Here is a 22,759-nt window from a genome sequence, read left to right on the forward strand (position 1 = left end):
TCTTCTTCTTCTTCTTCTTCTTCTTCTTCTTCTTCTTCTTCTTCTTCCTCTTCTTCTTCTCCTCCTCCTCCTCCTTCTCTTCCTCCTTTTTTTTTCTTTTGATAAGGCCTCACTCTATAGCTCAGCCTAGTTTTGGACTCACTTTGTAGGAAGGATGTTGTGTAACTTATGGCAATCCTCCTGCCTCAGCTTCCTCCCCGCCCCCCCAAGACTGTATAGCCTCAGCTGTCCTAGACTTGATTTGTAGACCAGACTGGCCTCAAACTCACAGAGATCTGTCTGCCTCTGCCTCCCCAAGTGCCAGGATTATAGGCATGTGCCACAGTGCCCAGTTCTGCCTCAGCTTTCTGTGTGTTGGGTTTACAGGAGTGAACAGGCTTTTAAAAACTAGGACCCACTGTGTTATCCTGTGCACACGTTTTTTTGTTTGTTTGTTTGTTTGTTTGTTTATTGTATTCCTTCATACTGTGGTAAGTTTGAGTCCCTTGGGACAGGGTGTACTGTCCTCCTCAGTTGGGGCAGAAGCTACATCTGCTTTTTTCATTATCTTTGTCTCAGCCTGAAAGGTGCTCTGTACTGTGGTTTGAGGTTCTTCCATGCAATAGTGCCTTCCTTCTGCTACTCTGTATCTACTACTATCTACTACTGAAGAAAGGAAAACTGCAATGTGATATATTATATGTAAGACTAGAACAGGCACAGTCCCTTTGGACCTGGGACCTTGTTTTTTCTTGTTGAACAACTATAGTTGAGCTGCCTTTACACGGGGAACATACTTCTGAAACACAAACAGCTTGGAAAGATGCAGTGTCGTCCATCTGCTACAAGCTATGTAGACTCCTTTTGTAAAAAGGAAACATTTCCTGTTTTTAAGCAGTTCAGTTTCAAAAACTATCCAAGTTCCACGTACCTGTCACCCACTTTTCTTTATTAGCATCTTCCATTACCCTGGTACAGTATTAAAAAAATCAACAATTACCTAATGCATTGCAGCATACTTGTCTTATTTGCAGATGTTCTTTCTGATTTTTTTCTTTTAAAAACCTGAAAGAACAGCCTTTAGAGGAATGTCAGCAGCAGCGGTCCTCAACCTTCCTAATCCTGTGACCCTTTAATACAGTTCCTCATGCTGTGGTGGCCCCAACCATAAAATTATTTCATTGCTACTTCAAACTGTGATTTTGCTACTGTTATGAATCATAATGTAAATATCTGATATGTGACCCCACTGGGGGTCACGATACACATGTTGAACTGTTTATTTATAGTAAAGGAGTTGAAAAGATGTGGGACTTTGGTTTTTAGTTACTTGTTACAGAGGAGAAACTTCTCTAAGCCCCTTTTTTATTTGTCAGGTTGAGTAGCATTGGCCCTGGATCCTGCCATCTGATGAGGAAAGCTGAGCACAGCTCATCAAAAGCCTTCGGGAACTGAATTCATTAGTTGTATGTCTTTAATCTTTGCGCTAAAGGTGGAGGCAGGACAAGAAGAGGTGGAATCCAAGGCCTGTGCAGCTACATGAGACTGTATCTCCAAAACAAAGTGCAAATGACCGTAGACAGGAGAGGGAATGTAATCAGTGTGCTAACACCTGCAGAAAATGTTTCGGTTTGTTAGGATGCTTGCTCCCCATTTGCTACATTTACTTCTTTAAGCCATCCTGTGCTCCTCCTGATTATTTTAACTTTAGGTATAATAATCCTATTATAACTCACATGTAAATATTATATCAGAAGTGGGGTGGAGCAGGGAGGCATGGGGGGAAGAAGGGGAAAAAAGAAAAAAAAAATCAGACCCAGACCATAATGGTTAGTAGATTTTATATGATGCAGGATTTTTTCTTAGTGGCTTTGCCAACTATTTTTCTCCACAAAAAAAACCTGCTTTCAGTCTCATCTATATCAGATCTTTGGAAGGAGCCTGCCCAGCACTGTGGGACATAAAGCAACATTTAGATTCTGCAGGCAGAAATTATGATGTTTGGCCAACAGGAAAACATGTGAACTTGAAGTTCCTGTTAAAACAAACAAAAAACAAACAAAACTGGCCTTCTGGGTCAACCAGGCTTGGGGAAGGGGAAAACCAAGGACTGCAAAGTGTGGAGAAAACAGGCTCCTGCAGGGTGGGGAACAGGAACTCCTGCAGTGCGGTGAGCACAGGCTCCTGCAGGGTGGGGAGCATAGGCTTCTGGGCTTGGGAGGCAGAGCAAACCCCGAGATGCCTAGGAAGAAAAGCCAATTTAGATTCTTGACTTTGGAGAGCATTTACATATCTAATACAAAATGAAGGTGGGTCTTTCTGTTCCCTCTACATTAAACTACAGTTCATTCTTTATGATTTCTGCTTCTTTCTCTTAGGGTAACTGTATTAGTTTGCTTTTTAGTGCTGTGATAAATGCCATGACCAAAAGCAACACGGGAGGAAAGTGTTTATTTCCTCCTTCTACTCCCGACCACAGTCTGAAATGGAGGGAAGTCAGGGCAGAGACTGGAGGCAGAACTGAAGCAAAGGCCTTGAAAGAGTGCAGCCTGATAGCCCTCTTTGTGTGCCCTGCTTCCTTTCACAGTCCAGGGCCATCTGCCCAGAGCTGGCACCTTCCACAGTGACTTGGGCTCACTCCACATCAATCATTAGTTAAGAAAATACCCCACAGACTTGCCCACAGACCAATCTGATAGAGGTGTGTTCTCAGCTGAGGTGTCCTCTTCCAAAATGACTCTGTCATGTCAAGTTGACAAAAAACTTACCAGCACAGTAGCACATTTGCTAAATGTATTTTCTACTTTAGAAGCTCACAAACATGTTTTAAAGCTGTAAATGGGATTTTTTTGTGTGTGGTAGAATTGCACACCTGTGACAGACTCTGTTATCTTCACCAGCTTCAACCTGAGGTTAGAGGGAGGAAATTTGTAGTAAATATTTGTTAAGAGGTGTTATAGCCTTGCCAAATTCTAAAGTCTTCATAGTGTCTTATTTCGTGTTGTGTATCAGTGATGAAATCCTTGACCTCTAAATCTTAATCCTACCTCAGTTGTTTATCTCAAATATGACAACTATATTGAAAAAGTATTTTAAAGTCAATATACTGTATTTGTGCCTTTAAAAAAAATTAGTTTCTGTTGTAGCAAAACGCTCATCAACTGGTGATCCTTTGCCCCTAAACAACTCTAGACTTTGCAACACACTGATGCATGCAATTCTAAGCACATGGTTTTTGTTCATGTCGGAAGCACACACTAAAGTCTGATTGTGGCATAGAAAAGAAATCAGGTTATTGGAACACCCATTTTAATTAAATCAACATTGTATTTAACTTTGTATTTCCTATGTTAATGATACATTATAGGTTTGATATAACTCTCCCACTCATGCAAATGCTTGGTCCCCAACTGGTAGGACTGTTGTGGGAAATGTTTGAAACTCTAGGAAGTTGGGCATAGATGGAGAAAGTAGGTGACAAAAGGCATGGATCTGAAGGTTATGGTTTGTCTTTATTTCTTAATTTTTCTTTTTGTTTTTCTTTTTTTTTCATTTTTTTCGCTTTCTTTCTTTTTTTCTTTTATTTATTTATTTATTTATTTTGAGACAGGGTTTTTCTGTGTAACCCTGGCTACTCTAGAACTAGCTCTGTAGACCAGGCTGGCCTCAAACTCACAGAGATCTGCCTTCCTCTGCCTCTTGAGTGCTGAGATTAAAGGTGTGTGCACCGCCACTGCCCAGCTCTGGTCTTCATTTCTCACTTGTCTGTCTGCTTCCCAACCATGAGGTGAGTACCCTACACCTTACAGAGGTACAGGAGGAATACAGCCAAGATCACTGGACCTCTGAAACCATGGGCCTTTCCTTCTTTAAGTTGTTTAAATCAGGTATTTTGTCATAGCAATGGGAAGTCTGATGAACACAGAAAGGTAGTAGCAGAGAGATAGAGCTTGTGGTGGTTTGAATAAAATGGTCCCCATAGATGCATAGGGAATTGCGCTATTAGGAGGTGTGGCCTTGTTGAGTAGGTGTGGCCTTGTTGAGTAGGTGTGGCCTTGTTGGAGGAAGTGTATCCCTGTGGAGGCAGGCTTTGAGGTCTTATATACTTAGTTGGACAATCTCCTGCTGCTTGTGAATCAATATGTAGAACTCTCAGCTCCTTCTCAAGTACAATGCCTGCCTGTATGCTGCCATGCTTCTTGCCATGACAAAAATGGACTAAACCTCTGAAACTGTAAGTCCTAATTAAATGTTTTCCTTCATACAAGTTGCCCTGGTCATGTGTCTTTTCACAGTAATAAAATCCTAACTAAGATAAAGTTGTTGTTTGAACTAAACCTAATCATGTGATTTTTTTAAGCCCTTTCATTTATAGAAATCAGTTTTAGGAGGAGTTTGGCAAAGTTTGTAGATTTGAACTAGAGAAGCCATAAAATTATTCTGGAAGGATCTCAAAATGCTGACAGGAATCTAGATAGTAAAGACTGTTGTCATAAGGCTCCAATAGATAATGGATTCTGTTGGAAAATGGATGAATGTCTACATTTTGTCCTTAGACCTTTTGGAAGGACTGAGTTAAAAGGTGATGAGTTGGGCTAGAGATATGGCTAAGCTTTAAAGAGCACTTAATGGTAGTCTAGAGGACCTGAGTTTGGTTTCCAGCCCACATATCTAGTAGTTCACAACCACATCTAACTCCAGCTCCAGGGAGATTTGATTCCTCTGGCTTCCTCTGGCACCTTTACACATATGTATGTATTTTATCCACACATGAACAAACAAATTAAAAATAAAATAAAAAATATTATGAACTAATTAATCTGGTGGAGGAAGCCTTCTTGTGTACAAATGGCAAATGGGCTTAGAGAAAAATCAAGGTAAGAACACCCTTTACAATAGACACAGATAATATAAAATACCTTGAGGCTAAATCTAGCCAAGCAAGTGGAAGACCTATATGATAAAAACTTCAATTCTTTTAAGAAGGAAATTGAAGAAGATAGAAAGAGCTCCCATGCTCATGAATTGACAGGATTAACATAGTAAAAATTACCATCCTACAAAAAGTAATCTACAAATTCAAATTAATTATCATCAAAATTCTAACATAAATCTTTAAAGACTTTAAAAGAATAATACTCAACTTCATGTGAAAAAACAAAAAATCCAGGGTAGCTAAAACAATCCTGTACAATGGAACTTCAGGAGATATCACCACCATCCCTGATTTCAAGCTGTAATGTAAAGCAATAGTAATAAAAACTGTGTAATTGCATAAGAACAGAGAGGTTGGTCAATGGAATAGAATCGAAGACCCAAATGTAAATCCACACACCTATGAACACTTAGTTTTTTACAAAGAAGCAAAAATTATACCATCAAAAAAAGGAAGCACCTTTAAGAAATGGTGCTAGTCTAACTGGATGTCTGCAGGTAGAAGAATGCAAATGGATCCATGCATAAAACTCAAGTCCTAGTGGATCAAAGACCTCAACATAAAACTGGATACACTAAATCTAGTTAGAAGAGAAAGTGGGGAAAAGTCTTGAAAGCATTTGTACAGGAGACAACTTTCTGAACAGAACATCAACACCAACAATTAATAAATGAGACCTCATAAAACTAAAAAGCTTTTGCAAGGCAAAGGACACTGTCAATAGGGCAAAATGGCAACCTAGAGAATGGAAAAAGATCTTCACCAACCCTGCATCCAACAGAGGGTTGATAACCAAAATATATAAAGAACTCAAGAAATTAAATACCAACAAACTAAATAACCCAATTAAAAATAGGGTAAGGAGCTAAACAGAGAATTCTCACAGGACTCTAATGGCTGAGAAGCACTTAAAAAAATATTCAATGGTCTTAGTAAGCAGGGAAATGAAATGAAAATCAAAATGACTCTGAGATTCTAACTTAAACCTGTCAGAATGGCGAAGATTAAAAACTCAAGGGACCACACATGCTGAAGAGGATGTGGAGAAAGGGGAACACTCCTCCTTTGCTAGTGGGAGTGCAAACTTGTACAACCACTTTGGGAATCAATCTGGAGATTTCTCAGAAAATTGGGAATAGTTTAACCTCAAGAACCATCTATACCATTCCTGGGCATATACCCAAAGGATGCTCGACAACACTGCAAGGACGTTTGCTCAACTATGTTCATAATAGCCAGAAACTGGAAGCAGCCTAGATGTCCCTCAACCGAAGAATGGATAGAGAAAATGTGGTACATTTACACAGTGGAATAATACTCAGCTATATTTTTTAAAAGGGCATCAATGCAATTTGCAGGCAAATAGATGGAACTAGAAAATATCATCCTGAGTGAGGTAACCCTAACCCAGAAAGACAAGCATGGTATGTACTCACTTCTAAGTGGATATTAGACATAAAGTACTGATAGCCATGCTATAATCTTCAGACCCAAAGAAGCTAAGAAACAAGGAAGGTTCAAGGGAGAATGCTTGAATATCACTTGGAGGGGAAAATAAAATAAACATCTGAAGTAGGGGAGGAAACAGGGAACAGGACAGGAGCCTACTACAGAGGGCCTCTGAAAGACTACCCTGCAGGGTATTGAAGCAGATGCTAAGACTTATAGCCAAACTTTGGGTAGAGTGCAAAGAACAGGGAGTTAGAAAGACCTGGGGGGGGGGGGACAGGAGCCACACAAGAAGAGCAACAGAACCAAAAAGTCTGGACACAGGGATCTTTTCTGAGACTGATACTCCAACGAAGGACCATGCATGGAGATAACCTAGAACCCCTGCTCAGATATAGCCCATAGCAGCTCAGTATCCAAGTGGGTACCCTAGTAAGGGGAACAGGGACTGTCTCTGATATAAACTCAGTGGCTGGCTCTTTGATCACCTCCCCCTTAGGGGGGTGCAGCCTTACCAGGCCACAGAGGAAGACAATGCAGCCAGTCCTGCTGAGACCTGATAGGCTAGGGTCAGATGGAAGGGGAGGAGGACCTCTCATATCAGTGGACTGGGAGAGTGGCATGGGTGGAGAAGAGGGAGGGGGGTGAGATTAGGAGGGAAAGAGGGAGAAGGCTACAGGTAGGATACAAAGTGAATAAAGTATAATTAGTAAAAATGAAAATTATCTTTTAATAAAAGAAGTATAGAGATAACGATGGAGCAGAGATTGAGGGAACAGCCAACCAATAACTGGCCTAACTTGAGACCCACCCCATGGAAGAGAACCAGCCACTGACACTATTAATGATACTCTGCCATGTTTGCAGACAGGAGCCTAGCCTAACTGTCTTCTGAGTGGTTCCATCCAGCAGCCGATGGAAACAGATGCAGAGACCCACAGCCAAACAATCGGCCAAGTTCAGGAGTCTTGTGGAAGACTGAAGGAAAGGATTGAGGGAGCTAGAGGGGCGAAGGACACCAGAAGAAGACCAACAGAGTAAATTAACCTGGGTTCATGGGGGCTCACAGAGACTGAACTACCAATCAAAGAGCTTGAATGGACTGGACCTAGACCCCCACACAAGTGTAGCAGTTGTGCAACTTGATCATCATGTGGTTTCTCTAACAATTTGAGGAGGGGCTGTCTCTGACTCTGTTACCTGCTTTTGGTTCACTTTCTCATAGCTAGGCCTTGTTTGGCCTCAGTGGGAAAGATAAGCTTAGTCTTGCTGTGACTTGATGTGCCAGGGTGGGTTGTTACCCATGATGGGCTCCCTTCTCTGGGAAGGGAAAAGGGGAATGCTGGGAGAGGGCTTTGAGAGTGAGACTGAGAAGAAAGGAGGAAGGGGACTTTGATTAGGCTGTAAGGTGATTCTAAAAAGTTAAAACATGATAAAAGATAAAAAATAAGTATGGATGAATAATTACATAATTTTTAATTACAGAATTTAAAATGTCATGGGCTAATTAATCTGGTGTGTATGTGTACTGCAAATGGCTAGTTGGAGCTCACATACTCTGTGTGATAGATATGAGCTACAAAAAACATTCATACAAAAATGAATGTTTGCTCTGCTGGCTTTCAATTTTTTTTTCTAGTCTCTTATCCCTCCATTTTGGAATGAGGATATCTGTTTTGTGTCATTGTGTCTTAGAATAGAACCTCTTTCTTTGTGACTTTTAGAGGCTCTCAGGTGCTAGTTGGCTTTGAACTTCAGAGGGGATTTTGGCTCTGAACTTCTTAACAATGTTGGAAGGGTAGGGTGCTTGATTGGAAAGCTGTATCTGATTCTTGATTCCTTCTTCTGTCAAGTTGTGACTAGCTTCTAACATGCTTCCCTGCCATGAGGTTCTGCTTCATAATGGCCTTGGAAACAATGGAACTAAGGACTAAAATCTTGGTACCTGTGAATCAGAATCTTTCATTATCTGAGTTGTTTATGTCAGGTATTTTATAAGAGAAGCAGAAAGCTGCTAGTATCTTCAACTTTCTGCTTCTCTTATGAAGATGAGAAGAGTTGAGACGAGAAATCAATTAAAATAAAAAAGCAAACAAGTCAATAACTCTATTGATGAACTCAAATCTTTTGAGTGGGGAGAAGTAGGATTAAAAATAACATGAGGAAAAGCAATCCTTGTAATACTAGAACACTGAATTCAGAATGTTGAAATGCCTATTGAGCTGTGTTTCCAGGTAGGGTACCTCCCTACTGGATACTGCGGCGAGTTTATAGACTGCACAAGAGTGGCCTGACCTTATAAGTGGTGTCAACATGTATTTTTCAGATGTCAGCTTTCACACTTTCAGAATTCTGTAAGGAAGCTGGAAAGATGGCTCGGTGCTTCAGAGCACTTACTGAGCTTGCAAAGGACGCTGGTTCAATTCTTAACACACATATTACGGGGCTCACGCTGCTGTAACTCCAGTTTCAGAATATCTGAAGCCTTCTGGCCACTACCTCCTCACGTACTTATACATGTAGGGTAAACAAGTTCAGGAAGGCACACAAACACACATAAGCTAAAAACAAAACAAAGCAAAACAAATAAATCCATTAAGGAAAAAGGGTCTTTAAAAAGAAAAATATAATTCTGGAAGCTGAGTATGGTCACACAAACCTGTAATCCCAGCAATGGAAAGGGGGAGGCAGTAGAATCTCCTTAAGTTCAGGCCAGCCTGCTCTAAACAGTGAGTTGCAGGACAGTCAGGGATACCTAGCGATACCTTATCTTTAAAACATTAACAAAAAACAAAATGAAAACAATCGTACTTCTGGAAGTCTGGCAGTATCTTGACAAGTGTGTAATTAAAAATAGTTATGGAGAAAGACAACTGAGGTTGCATAAAATTACTGTCAACTGAGCTTCAAGTATTTGTTAATAGACATATTTTATAAATCCCAAAGAGGGTGTTTTCACTGACATTCAGAACAATATTTGTGAAAAGTTGGTCAGAATACTTAGGTGAAACCCATGCCAGAAAATAAAGGCTGAAGACATGGGCTAAATCTAACTAAGGAAGACCCTCTGAAAGTAAACAATACTTATTCTAATACTTGTAATTATTAACTTTTACATGTTTGATTAGCCATCATAGATAAATTTTGATTGTTTTAATTGAGTTAAAAATAGCCCAACTAAAAGTTGTTTCCATTTACTTTGAAAGGAATGCAATGTTGATTCTGAGGCATTGATGTTTTACAATGCCTGATCAAGACACAAAGGTGAAGAGCACAGAGAAATCAGCTGATAAGAAGCAGCAAGGGACCACCACCAGGTAACTGAGTGCACTCATCCAATGGGGTGGCGGCACTGAGTGGGGTTAATGCTTCCATGAGAAACTGTCTCCTAGATTGCAGTGTTTATGGAAACACCAAGTGCTTTCTAGAGTTTGGAACGAAATGGTTGACAGGCATGCCCTTATCTACAGGGGCAGGCTTCCAAGGAACTGCACCATCAGTGATCTTGCTTACCTGGATCCTTCTGTGGGCTAACATTGTGCTGTTCTTTTCTCCTAGGGACTACTCAGATCTTAAAAGACTTCGGTGCCTTTTGAACGTTCAGTCAAGCAAACAGCAGGTAGTATTGTCAAAGGCTAAGGCGTGTGAACAGCCACCACGTGTTTCTGAAAGGGTCCATTTCCCATCCTTGTGTATACTTTCTTTGTTCTTCCATAGTTTTTCGTGCTTCTCTTCTGGCTGCTTCTCTCACCTGGGCGAGGCTCTGCCAAGACTTGGCATCTGAAGCCTGTTTCTTCTCTGCTTGTCACCGTATATTCTAACCAGCAGAACTTGAATTCTCCAGTCTGTAAACAGTCAGTTCTATCATCAAAGACCAGTGTTTATCTTTCAGAACTTTAGGGAATTTCATTCTGCAATGCCCAGTTTACCACATCTTTCTCCTCTCCATACCCCAAATCCTTCTTTTTCATAGAATACGACCCTCCACCCCAATGCTTCTCAAATTGCATCCTACCAAAAAGGAGATGAGTTTTTAGCTATTTGTTATAGCATTTTTATACCTTTATTAGTCAAGGAAAGAATGGAAGGAACTCTTGATCTACCTCTAAACTTCACTTCTTAGTTTTGCTTCTAGAAGACTTTGGAAAGTAATGAGAGTAGAGGTCATTGACTGGGGGTTTGGGAAACAACCTAGAAGCCCTAAGAATAACAGCAGACACCATGCAGTGCTGGATGGGCTTGAATCCTGGTCTTCTGTCTCCAAAGTCCCCAATATTATCCATTGTTTAAGAGTTCACAGGTTGGTAATACCATTATCATGTTTTATTGTTTATCATATTTATTTTATAGAGTGACTTCCTTAAGATTTGGTGGTTCATGAAGGGCAAATAGGACAGTTCCTGCTTAGGGAATTCTTGCTATGTGCCAGTGCCTTCTTCATGTTTGCACCATTCACTTTCACAGACGGAAAATCTGCAGCAGAGAGAAATGACCACCTCAGGATAAAATGATCATGGAATGCAGTTCTACATCGAAACAGCCCAGTTCTGCACTGTGTGTCCTAGCCACAGAGATACTTTTCAATGAGCTGGAAAATTAACTAACAGTTAAAAACATTTGAACCAGTCAAAATGTCCTTAAAATAGATTTTCTCTGTGAGCCTTTTCCTCTGTGTCATTCATGCTGCCACATCCCTGATATCTCCTCTTCTGTACCTACTTATTCTAGAAGTTACCTCTCCTCTGTTCTATCTTAGATCCCGTTCTCTTCCTACTCATATCCTCCAGTGTAACCACAACACCCCAAGCTACTTTTTCTCCTGGAATTCTTCCCTGTTTCTCAGACCCAAATCAACTCCCCTGCCTCCACAGAAGCCCCCTCTTCTACACCAGGCCGCACTCACCACCTGCAACACTCCTTCTTCATGGTAGCAGCTTTCTCTCTTGCCTTGGGGAATCTTGTGTTTTCACTGCCTGATAAGATCTTTTCATGGCCAGCAACCTTGACTTTGCTTCTGATTCATTGTCTTATCTACTCCACATATTTGTGGTTAGTTTTTCCTCGTTGAACTGTGACCTGGGAATTGGGCCACTATGAACACAAACAAGCCCTGGCTAGGTGAAGAGATGCCCACAGTGTTTCTGGATTTGGTTTGGGTCTTAGAGTTTTCAATGCTGAAGTTCATATGACGATCTACTTTGCCTTCATTATGCCACTCCCTTGTTAGTGCTTGGCAGGGTTGTTTAAAGTTAGTTTAATGATTTCTTCTTTTTCAGCCAACCTAGAATTCTTAGTCATTTGCCTGAAAAAGTCATATATTTTTGCTAAATGTTCCCACACAGATAATGTATGTTTAACATGCGTGGGTTACTTAGAAAGCTGAGACCTGTAAGAGAGCATGCAGTGGCTTGACTCACTTGGAGGACAGATGGAGCCTACACTTCTCAAAATCTATGCCTAATTCTGTTGTGAAGGTTCCTGCATGTATCATCCTGATAACAAGGGTTACTGAGAGCTCTGTTCTCCTTGCCCGAAACAATGTAGATGTGTGTGAGGCAGAGGATTCTAGAAGGACAGCTCAGGAATTCCCATGTAGCCTGCTTGTTTCAGGAAGAATGCAAGGAGCATATTAGGATATACAGTGTAAGGGAGTTTATTATAAATTAAACCCACAGCCAAACATAATATGAGACACAAGGAAAGGGAGAGTCAGAGCAAGAAACCCCAACAAGTGCAAACAGGCCCGGCTTCTCAGATTTCCAGTGGTTCATTTGAGGAGGGATGCTTGTGAGTCAGGTCCAGTTACCAGAATTCTGCTGATGTGGCCTAGTTGTTTCTGTTTTTTATTTTTTTTTTATTTATATTTTGTTTGATTGTTTATTTACAAATGGGCTGTGATGACCAGTTACTAGACGTTCCAGGAAAAAAAAAAATGCAACTTGTGTGTTGGGCAGAGTTGCAGAGAAGTGAATGCCCTTCCTGTGATTCTCCAGGGAAGCCAGGCTGCCTGCCCCATTGTTGAGTTGTGCTGTGGCCCTTTGCCTCTGCTCACTGCCCTGCCTCCCTCACTGCCACATCAGAGCTGGTCTTCTGTGGGATTCCTGCTGCCTGACAGACTTGGGTCCACTGTCTCACCGTTACTTTTTGTCAGAACAAGCGCTGGGCTCTGACTTTGCAGAATGTTTCTCAAGCCCATGGAGTGGCTCCGGGTTTCTCTGTCCTTCACTGCAAATGCCTTGATCACTACACGTGCATGACTTGTCAGCACATGTTGTACCTTGTGCCTCCCACCGGTGTGTGGACTGGCTGAGCTCACTTCAAGTGCTTGCTGGATGAAAGAGTTAACTGGGGACAGAGTGAGCATTCATTCAACAGCTTCACGCTTGAATAGCAGCTCTGCGGTGGGTTTTGTGCAGTGTGCTAGGCACGTAAGAACAGATAGGTGGTTCTGCCTTCAGGGGGGCTCGGTCAGTTCAGGCGGATGGCTCGGCTCGTGTACAGGCTGGACGCTGTACTGTGGTGAGTGCAGTGAGCAAGACCCGCTCTGTTGAGCAGGCTCTAACCTGTCCACTGGCCTGGAATCAAGAGCTATGGGCTCCTCTGACACAGTGGACCTGGGCCAGTGAGCAGGAGAGTGGCAGGGGTAAAGAAATTCCTGGGGGTTCTAAATGAAGGTTGCTTTCATCTGAAGGAGCTGCTGGTATCAAGGATTTTATTATCAAGGCCCTGGTCTTTGTAGATATAGCTTGCTACTGTGTCTCACTGACGTGGTTCCTAGCATTCTTAGTATTGCCTGTCTGCCTGCTCACAATTGGGGTGGTTGAGAGCTGTACAACGTCCTGACATTCCTCTTCTTTGAGTGGCTTAGACTTATTTGCTCTGTGCTTGCTACCTTCTTTCTTGAAGACAGTATTCTAGGAGTTTTGTCAATGACAGTGGAGTTTGAAATTCCTTAGGCCTAGAAAACCCATTTCCTGTTTGCCTGTCTGTGTATGTATGTGTGTGTGTGTGTGTGTGTGTGTGTGTGTGTGCGTGTGTGTGCGCGTGCACTATGACAGCTCCTGAATAACAGGAAAATGGACTTATTTTTGTAACTTCATGTCTAATGCCTTTTTGGGCCATAAACCGACATTTGGAAATCACCTAATTTGTAATGACAAGCTTATTTACCTAGAAAATTTATGGTAGTGATTACAAGACTCATAAGAGTACTTTTAAAGGAGTTAGATTGTGCCTGCAAGTTTATACAGCAGGTGCTGTATAAACAGCGACTCGCTGAAGTCTCTTAACCCAGAGTTACACACTGTTATTATTACTTGTAATGACATGGAAACCAGTGTGCACAGGGATTAAATGCATTCTCCAAGGTCATAGTGCCAGCCAAGGGTGGATTAAACCCACAGAGTCTGATAGGGATGTGGTTTGATCACTAAACATTGCCTTGTACGTTCTTTCAATCACCTGATCACGAAGGGTGTAGACTGGGTAGCTGAACTCATACAGAAAGGCAGTTTTATAGATGGAATGTTTATTTTCACTTTTTGAAAATATCACTGTGACTGCAAGGTAAAGAAGCATCTTGGGAGGCTAGCTGTTAGACAATGATGCTGCTGTAATGCATTTCTCTGTTGACGGCCTTACAGGATGCAAGGAAGGTCACCTTTACATAAAGAAATCGCGCTCTTAATATTGATTTGCGTACAATGAAATAATTTACTGAAAACAGATCCGTTATTTTGCTTTGCTTACTTCCTACTTAATAATTGATTGTAGGGCATATTTTATTCACACTTTGGAAAAGATGGCACATTTTTTCCACATTATATCCGATTTCACATGGCACCAAAAACAAATCTTAGGGTTGTCTCAACCATAGCAACTATTGGCAAGTGAATAAGTCCTGACGACTGATGTAGCTGCCAGGTTGATCTTGTAAACAGCAGCACAGATACATTCTAGGTGTTCTAAACACGTTTGTTTTATTATAGTAAACTCAGAGATTTGAAACTAGTGTCTAAAGTATCATTGTTCAGGTTGAGCAATAGTGACAGGCTCTTGCCTTTTGCTGTGGCAGAGCCCTTGGCGCACAATGTACAGACTGCTGAATTCAGACAGAGGGACATTCTGCTCTCCGTGCAGCATGTGCTACCTGGGTTCAGAAACTCTCCAGCTGCATATCTGCAGCACACAAGATACTTCAAAAAACTTTGCTGGCTCAAACCTAACCTGTATCCCTAGTACTGATCTAAGTGCCCAGGAAACATCACTGAGTAAAATGCAAAGGTTCTTGCTTATGTCAATGTGAGACAGACTTAGTATACATGACAGTGATCTGTGGCAGGTGACATCCTTTGTGATGAAAAGAGTCCAAGCTAAAGAGTAAATGCTTATGTTAAGGATGCTTAAATCTTGGGAAACCCCATTTACAAACCTGTTATCTCAATTATTAGTCTAGTGGGGAAACACACTTTCCTTTGGCCCTCCCCTCTACCTCTGCCATTCTGCCATTTATTTTATCATGTGTTGAATGAGCCATAATAGTCATGAACTCTCTGTTTTCATTTCTGTAGCTTCCAGCCATTAACTTTGACAGTGCCCAAAATAACATGACGAAGTCTGAGTCCGCCATCAAGGCAGGGGCACTCAGAGCTCGTGGTCAGTGGCATGAGTCCACAGAAGCAGTTGAACTTGAAAATTTTAGGTAAGAAATCTCCCTTGTTGTCAACAGCCTATTCGATTTTACTTATTTAAATGTTTCACTGAAGTGAAAACTTGAAGTCTGAATATTTGTAGTTTAGTAACTTTAGTTAACCTGTGAAGTGTCCCTGGATTGAAGGAGGGAGAGCCCAAGTAACAGGTTGAATAGGCAGGCTTAGGTGGACCTGTCTTGGAGGTTCTGGACACCTTGCTGACATGAAGGTCAACAGTTGTCCACTGAGCAAGAGGCTCCAAGATGTTGAATGGGATAGGTCAACCCCAAGCTTGGTCTTAGTTTTTGTTGTTTCTCCATCTTTCTAGTGGTGAAAGGGATAAAGGAATCTGTTGCTGTGAATAGAGGTGGTGGCTAAGTACAATGTTTGCTGTCCTGGCAATATGGATCAGTGGGCAAAGGAGCTTGCTATCAAACGTTACAGTCTGAGCTCAATCCCTGCGACCCACATCATGGAAGGAGAGAACTGACTTCTTTCCTACACACACACACACACACACACACACACAAATAAATAAATAAATAAATGTAATAGTTTTTTGTTTTTTTAAAGATGATAGTTGAAAAATACAAGTTTCTCAGTTTCATGGAGAGTGTCTTGGCTTTAACCAAATAGTGTTAGTCTGCGTTTCTTTCTGTTGTTGTGTAGACCTTCTAGAGGCATACATTCTTGTGGGCCACTTCCTGGGAGCAAGCTCTCAGTGTTACTGTGCATTCAATTGCCAGTAAGTGCCGTGTAAACAATGAGTGGCGTGAATATGAACTATTATAGGATGCTCATTTACTTGTTTGGCTTAGCTTGTTTCTCTGGCATTTTATGAACTTAAACAGTTTCAGAAAAGTCATATGACATTTTATGGGCTCATATTTTTAACTTGTAAAAACTAAAAATGTCTTATTACATATTCAATTCACCAGTGACCTTATAAAAGAAATGGTTACGGCCCTGACCTGGCCTCATGTGAATGTAGAGTTGAATGGTATATGTAGGTGCAGAAAGGCAGATGCTCACGTGACCCATGTCACAGAACTTACCTTTAAGGTGAAGTTCATGGAATTTTACTTTATTTGGCCTTAATCTTAAAATTAGCCATGTTTTTTTACAGTGTGTGTGTGTGTGTGTGTGTGTGTGTGCATGTAAAATCTCATGTGCCACACTGTACATGTGGAGTTTGGAGGAACTTTGTGGAGTCGATTCTCTCCTTCTATATTTGTGTGGGTCCAAGAGTAGACCTGAGGTCACTAGGCTTTGTCAGCAAGCTCCTTTCCTAGCTGAGTCCTCTTACCAGCTCTTAGAATAATGCTTTTTTATCAACTTTACCACTGAGTTTGAGTTCCTGTTCATCAGTTGTTGCTTGCCCTTACTAATATGTTGACCTTAACACTCAATATTTTGTCTCAAATATGTAGGTGGCCTAGATGGCCTTTGTTTTCATTGGTAATTTTGCTAGCCCAAATAGTGTTTCTTATAAAGTGTTTTTCTGTTTTGTTTTGTTTTTTTCATCTTAGTATAAACTACAAGAATGAGAGGAATTTCAGCAAGCACCCACAGCGTCAGTTATTTCAGGAGATCTTTACAGCTCTGGTGGGAAACAGACTGAGGTGCAGGTGAGGCTGGGCCCCAAAGACGGACCTCTAATCAAGAGCGCTGTGTTTCCTGGGTCCCGTATGGAGAATGTGCCTTGAAGCAGCACAAGTGGAAGGCAGTGTGGAATACGAACATTGCAGTACTTATGATTATATATGGATGAGATATATTAACGTTTATCGCTTATTTTCTTAAATTGTTATTACATATATGTATGTGTGTATGTAGCATGCACATACACACAAACAACTAAAGAAAAAGAGGCTGTAAATTAGAGAACAAGGGGATGTGGTGGTACATGGGAGGGTTTTGGAGGGAGGAAACAGAAACTGAAAATGATATAGTTATTTTATAATTTCAAAAAATTTAAAAAATAACTAAAAATATATAAAAATAGAAACTAGAGCAAAGTCTGTGTGATAGTCTATGTGAAAAAACATTGTGTTCTTATCAGAATCGCTTGTCGGATCCTGAATTTAGCTGAGCTTGGTGACAGGTACGACATAGGAGAGCATTGTTTTCCTTAATGTGCTTGTTTGGAGGACATATATTCAAGGAAGAATTATTGTAGAGTCCTTATGACACTGAGGACAACATGACAGCACCTGTGCAAGTTCCACAGTGAGCAACTACATAGCTCTTCCAACCTGGACTTTGAAGAAAAAAAAGATGAATATGAACTTCCAGTTCAAGTCGCATGTCCTATTATGGATGATTTTTTTTTTTTAAAGAAGTAGAAAAATAGGGTTGTTTATTTCTCAATCAGAATTACATGACCTGTTCCATTTTGTTTTTGATAAGGCTCTGCCATTTGAATAAACCAGGAAGCAGAAAAGTGCAATTCACAGAAAATATAAATGGAAACCATAGCAAACAGCTCTCAAAATGATTCCCAAAGCATCCTGTTACCTCATGGCATCCATGCCTTTGTGAGGCCCCCACCCCTGCTCTAGATCATACAGCAAAAGCATATTATAAAAATGGTAGACAACACTGTCTGAGACTCAGTAAACTAATATAGTCACTTCTGCTTTGAGGTGAACAGCCAAGTTGGAGCATCCACCTCAGAGAAGGAATATTCAGGGACGTCAGCTTACAGCTCTCAACAACATAGACACCTAGTCTTACTGTCCCCTAGACCTACAATCTTGCCAATAACCACAAAAGTAAGCACATAAATGTCTTCGCCTTAGACTTCTATATTGACCAGCACTAGATTCAACTTGTAAAAGACCCAAAAGTGGAGGACAGAGCTAAAATGCCCTGTTGTGGATGATTGATGGAGAATCTTTGACTTACTCTTGGTAACAGGAGCTGCTCTGAAGATAATATGCTAATTCCCCTTTTTTTCACAGCACAAGAATGTTGGGTTTTAAGAGCATTCTTCTATGTCATTCTTGGGCACTACAAGTTTCTGAGTTTGTTCAGTTCTGAAATCAGAGTTAGGTAAAGGAAGGATTAAGTGTGGAGTTCTCCATTGTCCTCCACCTCATATAGCTTGTTAAGATGGCAGGACTGTCTTCTCCTCTTACCTTATATTTATAGAATAATTGCATCTCAGAGCCTTTTCGTGTGACTCCCTAGGCCCTTCCTTTATGAACGCCAGGGATAATGTTGGATTGAAGGCATAGATTGAACATACTCAAATTGATGGTCATCTACCACTTTTTAAGAAGGGATGAGGCAACAGAGGAGAAGGAAGATAGGAGAAAATACCAAAGTGAATGATGTGTTTTCTTCAACATGTAGCCTGCATCAGTCCTCCTCATTCTCATGACTCTGGAGTTCTCTTCTTCCTTAGTATACGCCAATCTTCTAGAGACCAAAACTTGGTCTTTTATCCCCAGCTCTAGCCACTGAAATTGGGTTCTATTGTCACTATCTTGAAACAAATACACAGCTCTTGCTAATTTTTTTATTATTAGGAATGGAACCCAAACACTTTGTACAGGCTAGGTCAGTGTTCTATGCTGAATTACATGCCTAGCCTTGGTTTGCTGAGCTAGGTCTTTGGATGTATGTGTAGCCAAGGCTGGCCTTAAATTCCAGATTCTTCTGCCGTAGCCTTCTGAGGTACAGTGTGCACCCCTGTATTCAGAGATCTTACACTGTTAGTTCTCATAAATGTCGTTTAAAGTTTCTCCTGCACTTTAACGTTCATGCCCTCTCTCTTTCTCTCCCTTCTCTCTCTCTCTCTCTCTCTCCCACACACATACAAACACAGGCACATATGAATGATGCCTGTATCGCACATGTGCACGTATACACGTGCACACATACATACGTACGTACACACGAGTGCATGCAAACACATACATACTCACATACATACACACACATGCACAAAAGTCATAACAATCTTGGGGATGGAGTGGACTCTAAGAAGGCCCAGCTGGTGCCATGGGGTAGGTGAGAGGGCTGAGACTTCAAGAGGACCCAGGCAGATTCTGGGCTGGCACTCTTACCTCCCTCATTCCCTGATTTCTTTCTGTGTTTCATGAACATACTTTTAATGCTGGAGTTAGGCAGTAACCCACCCTGGCTAAAGCAGGTCTATATGAGGAAGAGTGATAAACTTAACTCGGCATCAGGGCAAAGCACCTCTTTGATAAATGTGTTTGCTCTGCTGTGTGCTGCAGCTTCTCACTGTTAGAGAAGCCTAACAGGCAGGAAGCAGAATTGTTCTGCCTTCCCACCGAAGAACCGCTTGTCCTTGGCCAACAGATCACCACGCACAGAAGCCATAACCTGGCTGGGATCATCATATCTGCGCATGACAGATGTGTTTACAATCTGTACATGAGCTATTGAGAGCCAGGCCATGAGTCACGGTCACATGCCAGGAGCCGCTTTCACAGCTAAGGCTTCATCTCTCTTCCCTTCCTCTCCCTTGTCTTTCTTTCCCACTTTCCTTTCCCTCCCATCTACTTCTCCTCTCTTCTCCTTTTGAGGCTCAGGCCAGCCTTGAACTCCTGATCTTGCCTCAGCTTCCCAAGTGCTATGGTTACAGGCCTTGGCCACCAGGCCTCGCTTTACCAGTCTCCTAGAGCTTCTGCCTATGTTTCATCTCCCCTGCTGGCCTTGCTCCTGAAATGGCTTCCTTTCTGTAAATCCACTTCTGCTTTCTCATGTCAACTGGTAGATTCTTCCTGCTCTTCATTTAAAGATGTCATTCCTAAATTAAGACTTTTGATTTTTATCTCAGCCTATGAGAAAATTTCAGCTCTCATTTCTACTGTCTACTGAGTTAATCCGGGCTGCTAGTGTTTCTGGCCTGCGCATTGTAGGATCTCTGAGTTCCCTGCTTTACCCTTTACTCTGTCCTCAGCATAGCTTCTGGAAGGATCCTCTCAAAATCTCCGTCAGCTCGTGTGAGTCCTTTGCTTAAAGCCGTTTAGTACCTTCCTAGAGTAAAAACTCCCAGAGGCCTTATTCATATTCTGTAAGTCCTCAAGCTCTGCCTACTGCCATCTATCTGTTTTCTCTACCTAAGTCCCAGGGCCTGAGCTGCAGACTTTTCTGTTGTTCTGACATAGACTTGTGCAAAGTTCCTGCCCTCAGCTCCTGCCGTGCTAATCTTACCAGGGAGTCTTCCTTTGCCATCCCAAAAAAGCACCCAGTCCTAATGAACCTGGCCCTGGGTGCTCTTTGCTGTTGCCACTTGACAGATGTGAATCCCTACAATCTGGGCTTCTGGTCCATGCCTTTCAAACGCAGCCCAGGTGAGCACAGGCCCAGGCCTGGCCTCTGCTGTCCTCTGAGCACACTCAGAACCAGGCTGATGGGACATGGGGATGAATGCATGGAGGCACTGTGTGCTATCCATCAGCTAGAAGAAAGGACACGAGTCTCTCTTCTCTACCTCTTGGCCTGAGTGCCACAACCCCCAAGGGGTTTTCTTCCTGGGTGGACACTGTGGGCTAGCCTGGATGGTAACACAGAGGATGAGCGAAGAACACCGAGAACTCAGAGATGAGTGGGGGTGGAGTGGGGTGGGAACCCAGACAGTGGCATCCTCACGTGGGTTCTAGTTTCAGTTCAGTTTTATCAAAATAGATATGAAGTTTACTTTTTCATTTGTCCAGAAAAAAAAAAAAAAAAAAAAAACACTGTTAAGGACTTGAGTATTTGTTTTGCAAGGTGGGCTTTGCTTATAGTGTGTGTTTAGGAAATCAGTACCACTGCGTGAGTAAAGTTCATTCTGACCTGAAGCATGCTAACGCAGGTCTGGGCAACAGCCTTTCCACATATACACCCATTTGTTTTCAGATAATGGTTGTCATTTGGAGCACCCATATCAAGTATTGCTTTCTTCCTCTGTGAAAGAAATAGAAACCCCACCTACCTCCTCTCTTTTCAAACATTGTATGTGCAGTGACATTTTTCTTTTCTTCTGGCACTAATGGCAGAAAATGCCATCCTGGACAACAGGGGCGGGATCTGGACAGGCTGAGTGTATTAATAGTCCTGTGGAAGTAGTGCCGTAAGTTCAGCCATCAGAAAGGTTAAATACTTGCTCGCTTATGAATCCACTCTTGTGGATTCTGTTGTGTTGAGACAGCCTCCAGGGAAGCGCTATCGTGGCTGGCACATGACTTTCCAGGGCTGCCTCCAAGAGCCCATCTCTTGTTCCCATGGTAAAAGTATCTGAAGAGTGCTTTCATCATATGCACTTGGAGCCCAGGCAGAGGGGGCCCCACAGTGACAGAGTCAGCAGAGTAAAGACGCTGCTCTCCCTCTGTTTGCTGGGTCGTTCTCTGGCTACACAGAGTCCTGTGTTTTCTAGCACCACTGACTCCTGGTGAGCAGAGGCGCATGCAATTCCCCACAGAGCCAAGGCTGCCTCCCCCGTGGCCCATCTGTCCTCCTCAGGGTTCCAGGCTAGGAGCCAAGGAAGGCCTCCTCCTGAGGTCATTCTCGAGGGGCAGAACACAAGGACTCAGCCATCAGGAATCCTATTTACAATAGCAGGGTAATAACTATGAGAAATATTAATAGCTGTGGGCTTCTGTCCCAAAATTGCAAAGCAAACAAAACAAAACAAATGTGGTTTGCCTGGAACAGAACTTTCAACTCAGACCCCATCATTTGGTTAGAATCCGTTAATGAACATTAAACTCCACATTGGAATTTTAGTTCTTTTTTTTGGTGGAATAAGGAGAAAAACAGAAAAGACCTTTAAATATGTATTTTAATATGGAAAAACCCGACAGGAAAGGTCACAGACTTTGCTGTGAAGACTGGCTGTGCCTGACAGGAAGAACACCAAGGAAGAATACGGTGCACGTATTTGCAGCGCAGATCCTGTTTCTCTTGGCTACTGAAATGCTGTTGGCATTCAGTGGCGTCAGGTTGCCCCTGCTGTTGCCCTACTGCCAGCTGCCATTCCTCCCCTGGGGAGGGAAGAGGGTCTTTGAGCTGGGAGCCTTTGCCCTGTACCTGCTTCAAAATAAAAGTACTAGAATAATTGTACTTTTTGCAGGTGTTCTAAATTTTTTTCATATTTTCAGCAATGGCGAGTGCAGAGTATGATGCAAAGCATTTCGACCAGTATGATATCATATGTGCTCAGTGAAGGCTTTACATGAGCTACAGCCTACGCCTACTTTAAAAACAACTGCTTCCTAAATTAATTTTTAACTTAACATACAAAGGAATTGGTTTCATTCTGTCATTCTCATACTTTGATCTAATTCATTTTTTTCCAAGCCCCTTTTTACTTCTTATTTTGACACAGTCTCACTAAGTTGCCTAGGCTATCTTTGAGCTTCCTCTGCACCTCAAGTTTGTAATCCTCCTTTCTCCACCTCCCAAGTACCTGGTTTGACAGGTCTGTGCTTGGAAAGTTCTACCCAGAGGGCACCCCAAAGCTTGGTTGAATCCTGTTTTTATTTTTCCAAAGACACTGGGCTGTGCCTCAGGGCATCAGGGTCACTGATAAGGTGCTACTCTGGACCAGGCCCTGCTGCTGTTGGGAGTGGCTATGGGCAGCTGCCAGCAGCCCTGTTGTTGGTGGCAAGAGTACTTCCTAGTGAGCGGTGGTCGTGGGTCTTTCCTTCTGCGTCTGTATGCTGGGAGCATGGGTTGCAGGGAGTAC

The 22,759-nt window shown here is 42.1% G+C and overlaps 1 protein-coding gene across 1 annotated transcript in view; it reads left to right on the forward strand.

Moving 5' to 3' along the window:
* Nek10 (NIMA related kinase 10) overlaps positions 1 to 22,759 on the forward strand; it is a 187,847-nt gene that overhangs the window by 5,715 nt on the left and 159,373 nt on the right. The window contains exons 2-5 of the mRNA XM_055599067.1: positions 9,571 to 9,681; positions 9,923 to 9,983; positions 14,935 to 15,065; positions 16,584 to 16,682. Of these exons, the coding sequence (XP_055455042.1) occupies positions 9,608 to 9,681; positions 9,923 to 9,983; positions 14,935 to 15,065; positions 16,584 to 16,682 (365 nt within the window). The 5' untranslated portion in view covers positions 9,571 to 9,607. The remainder of the gene's footprint in view (positions 1 to 9,570; positions 9,682 to 9,922; positions 9,984 to 14,934; positions 15,066 to 16,583; positions 16,683 to 22,759) is intronic.

This window comes from Psammomys obesus, unplaced genomic scaffold (assembly GCF_907164565.1).
Source record: "Psammomys obesus unplaced genomic scaffold, mPsaObe1.curated_primary_1811, whole genome shotgun sequence".
NCBI lineage: Eukaryota > Metazoa > Chordata > Mammalia > Rodentia > Muridae > Psammomys > Psammomys obesus.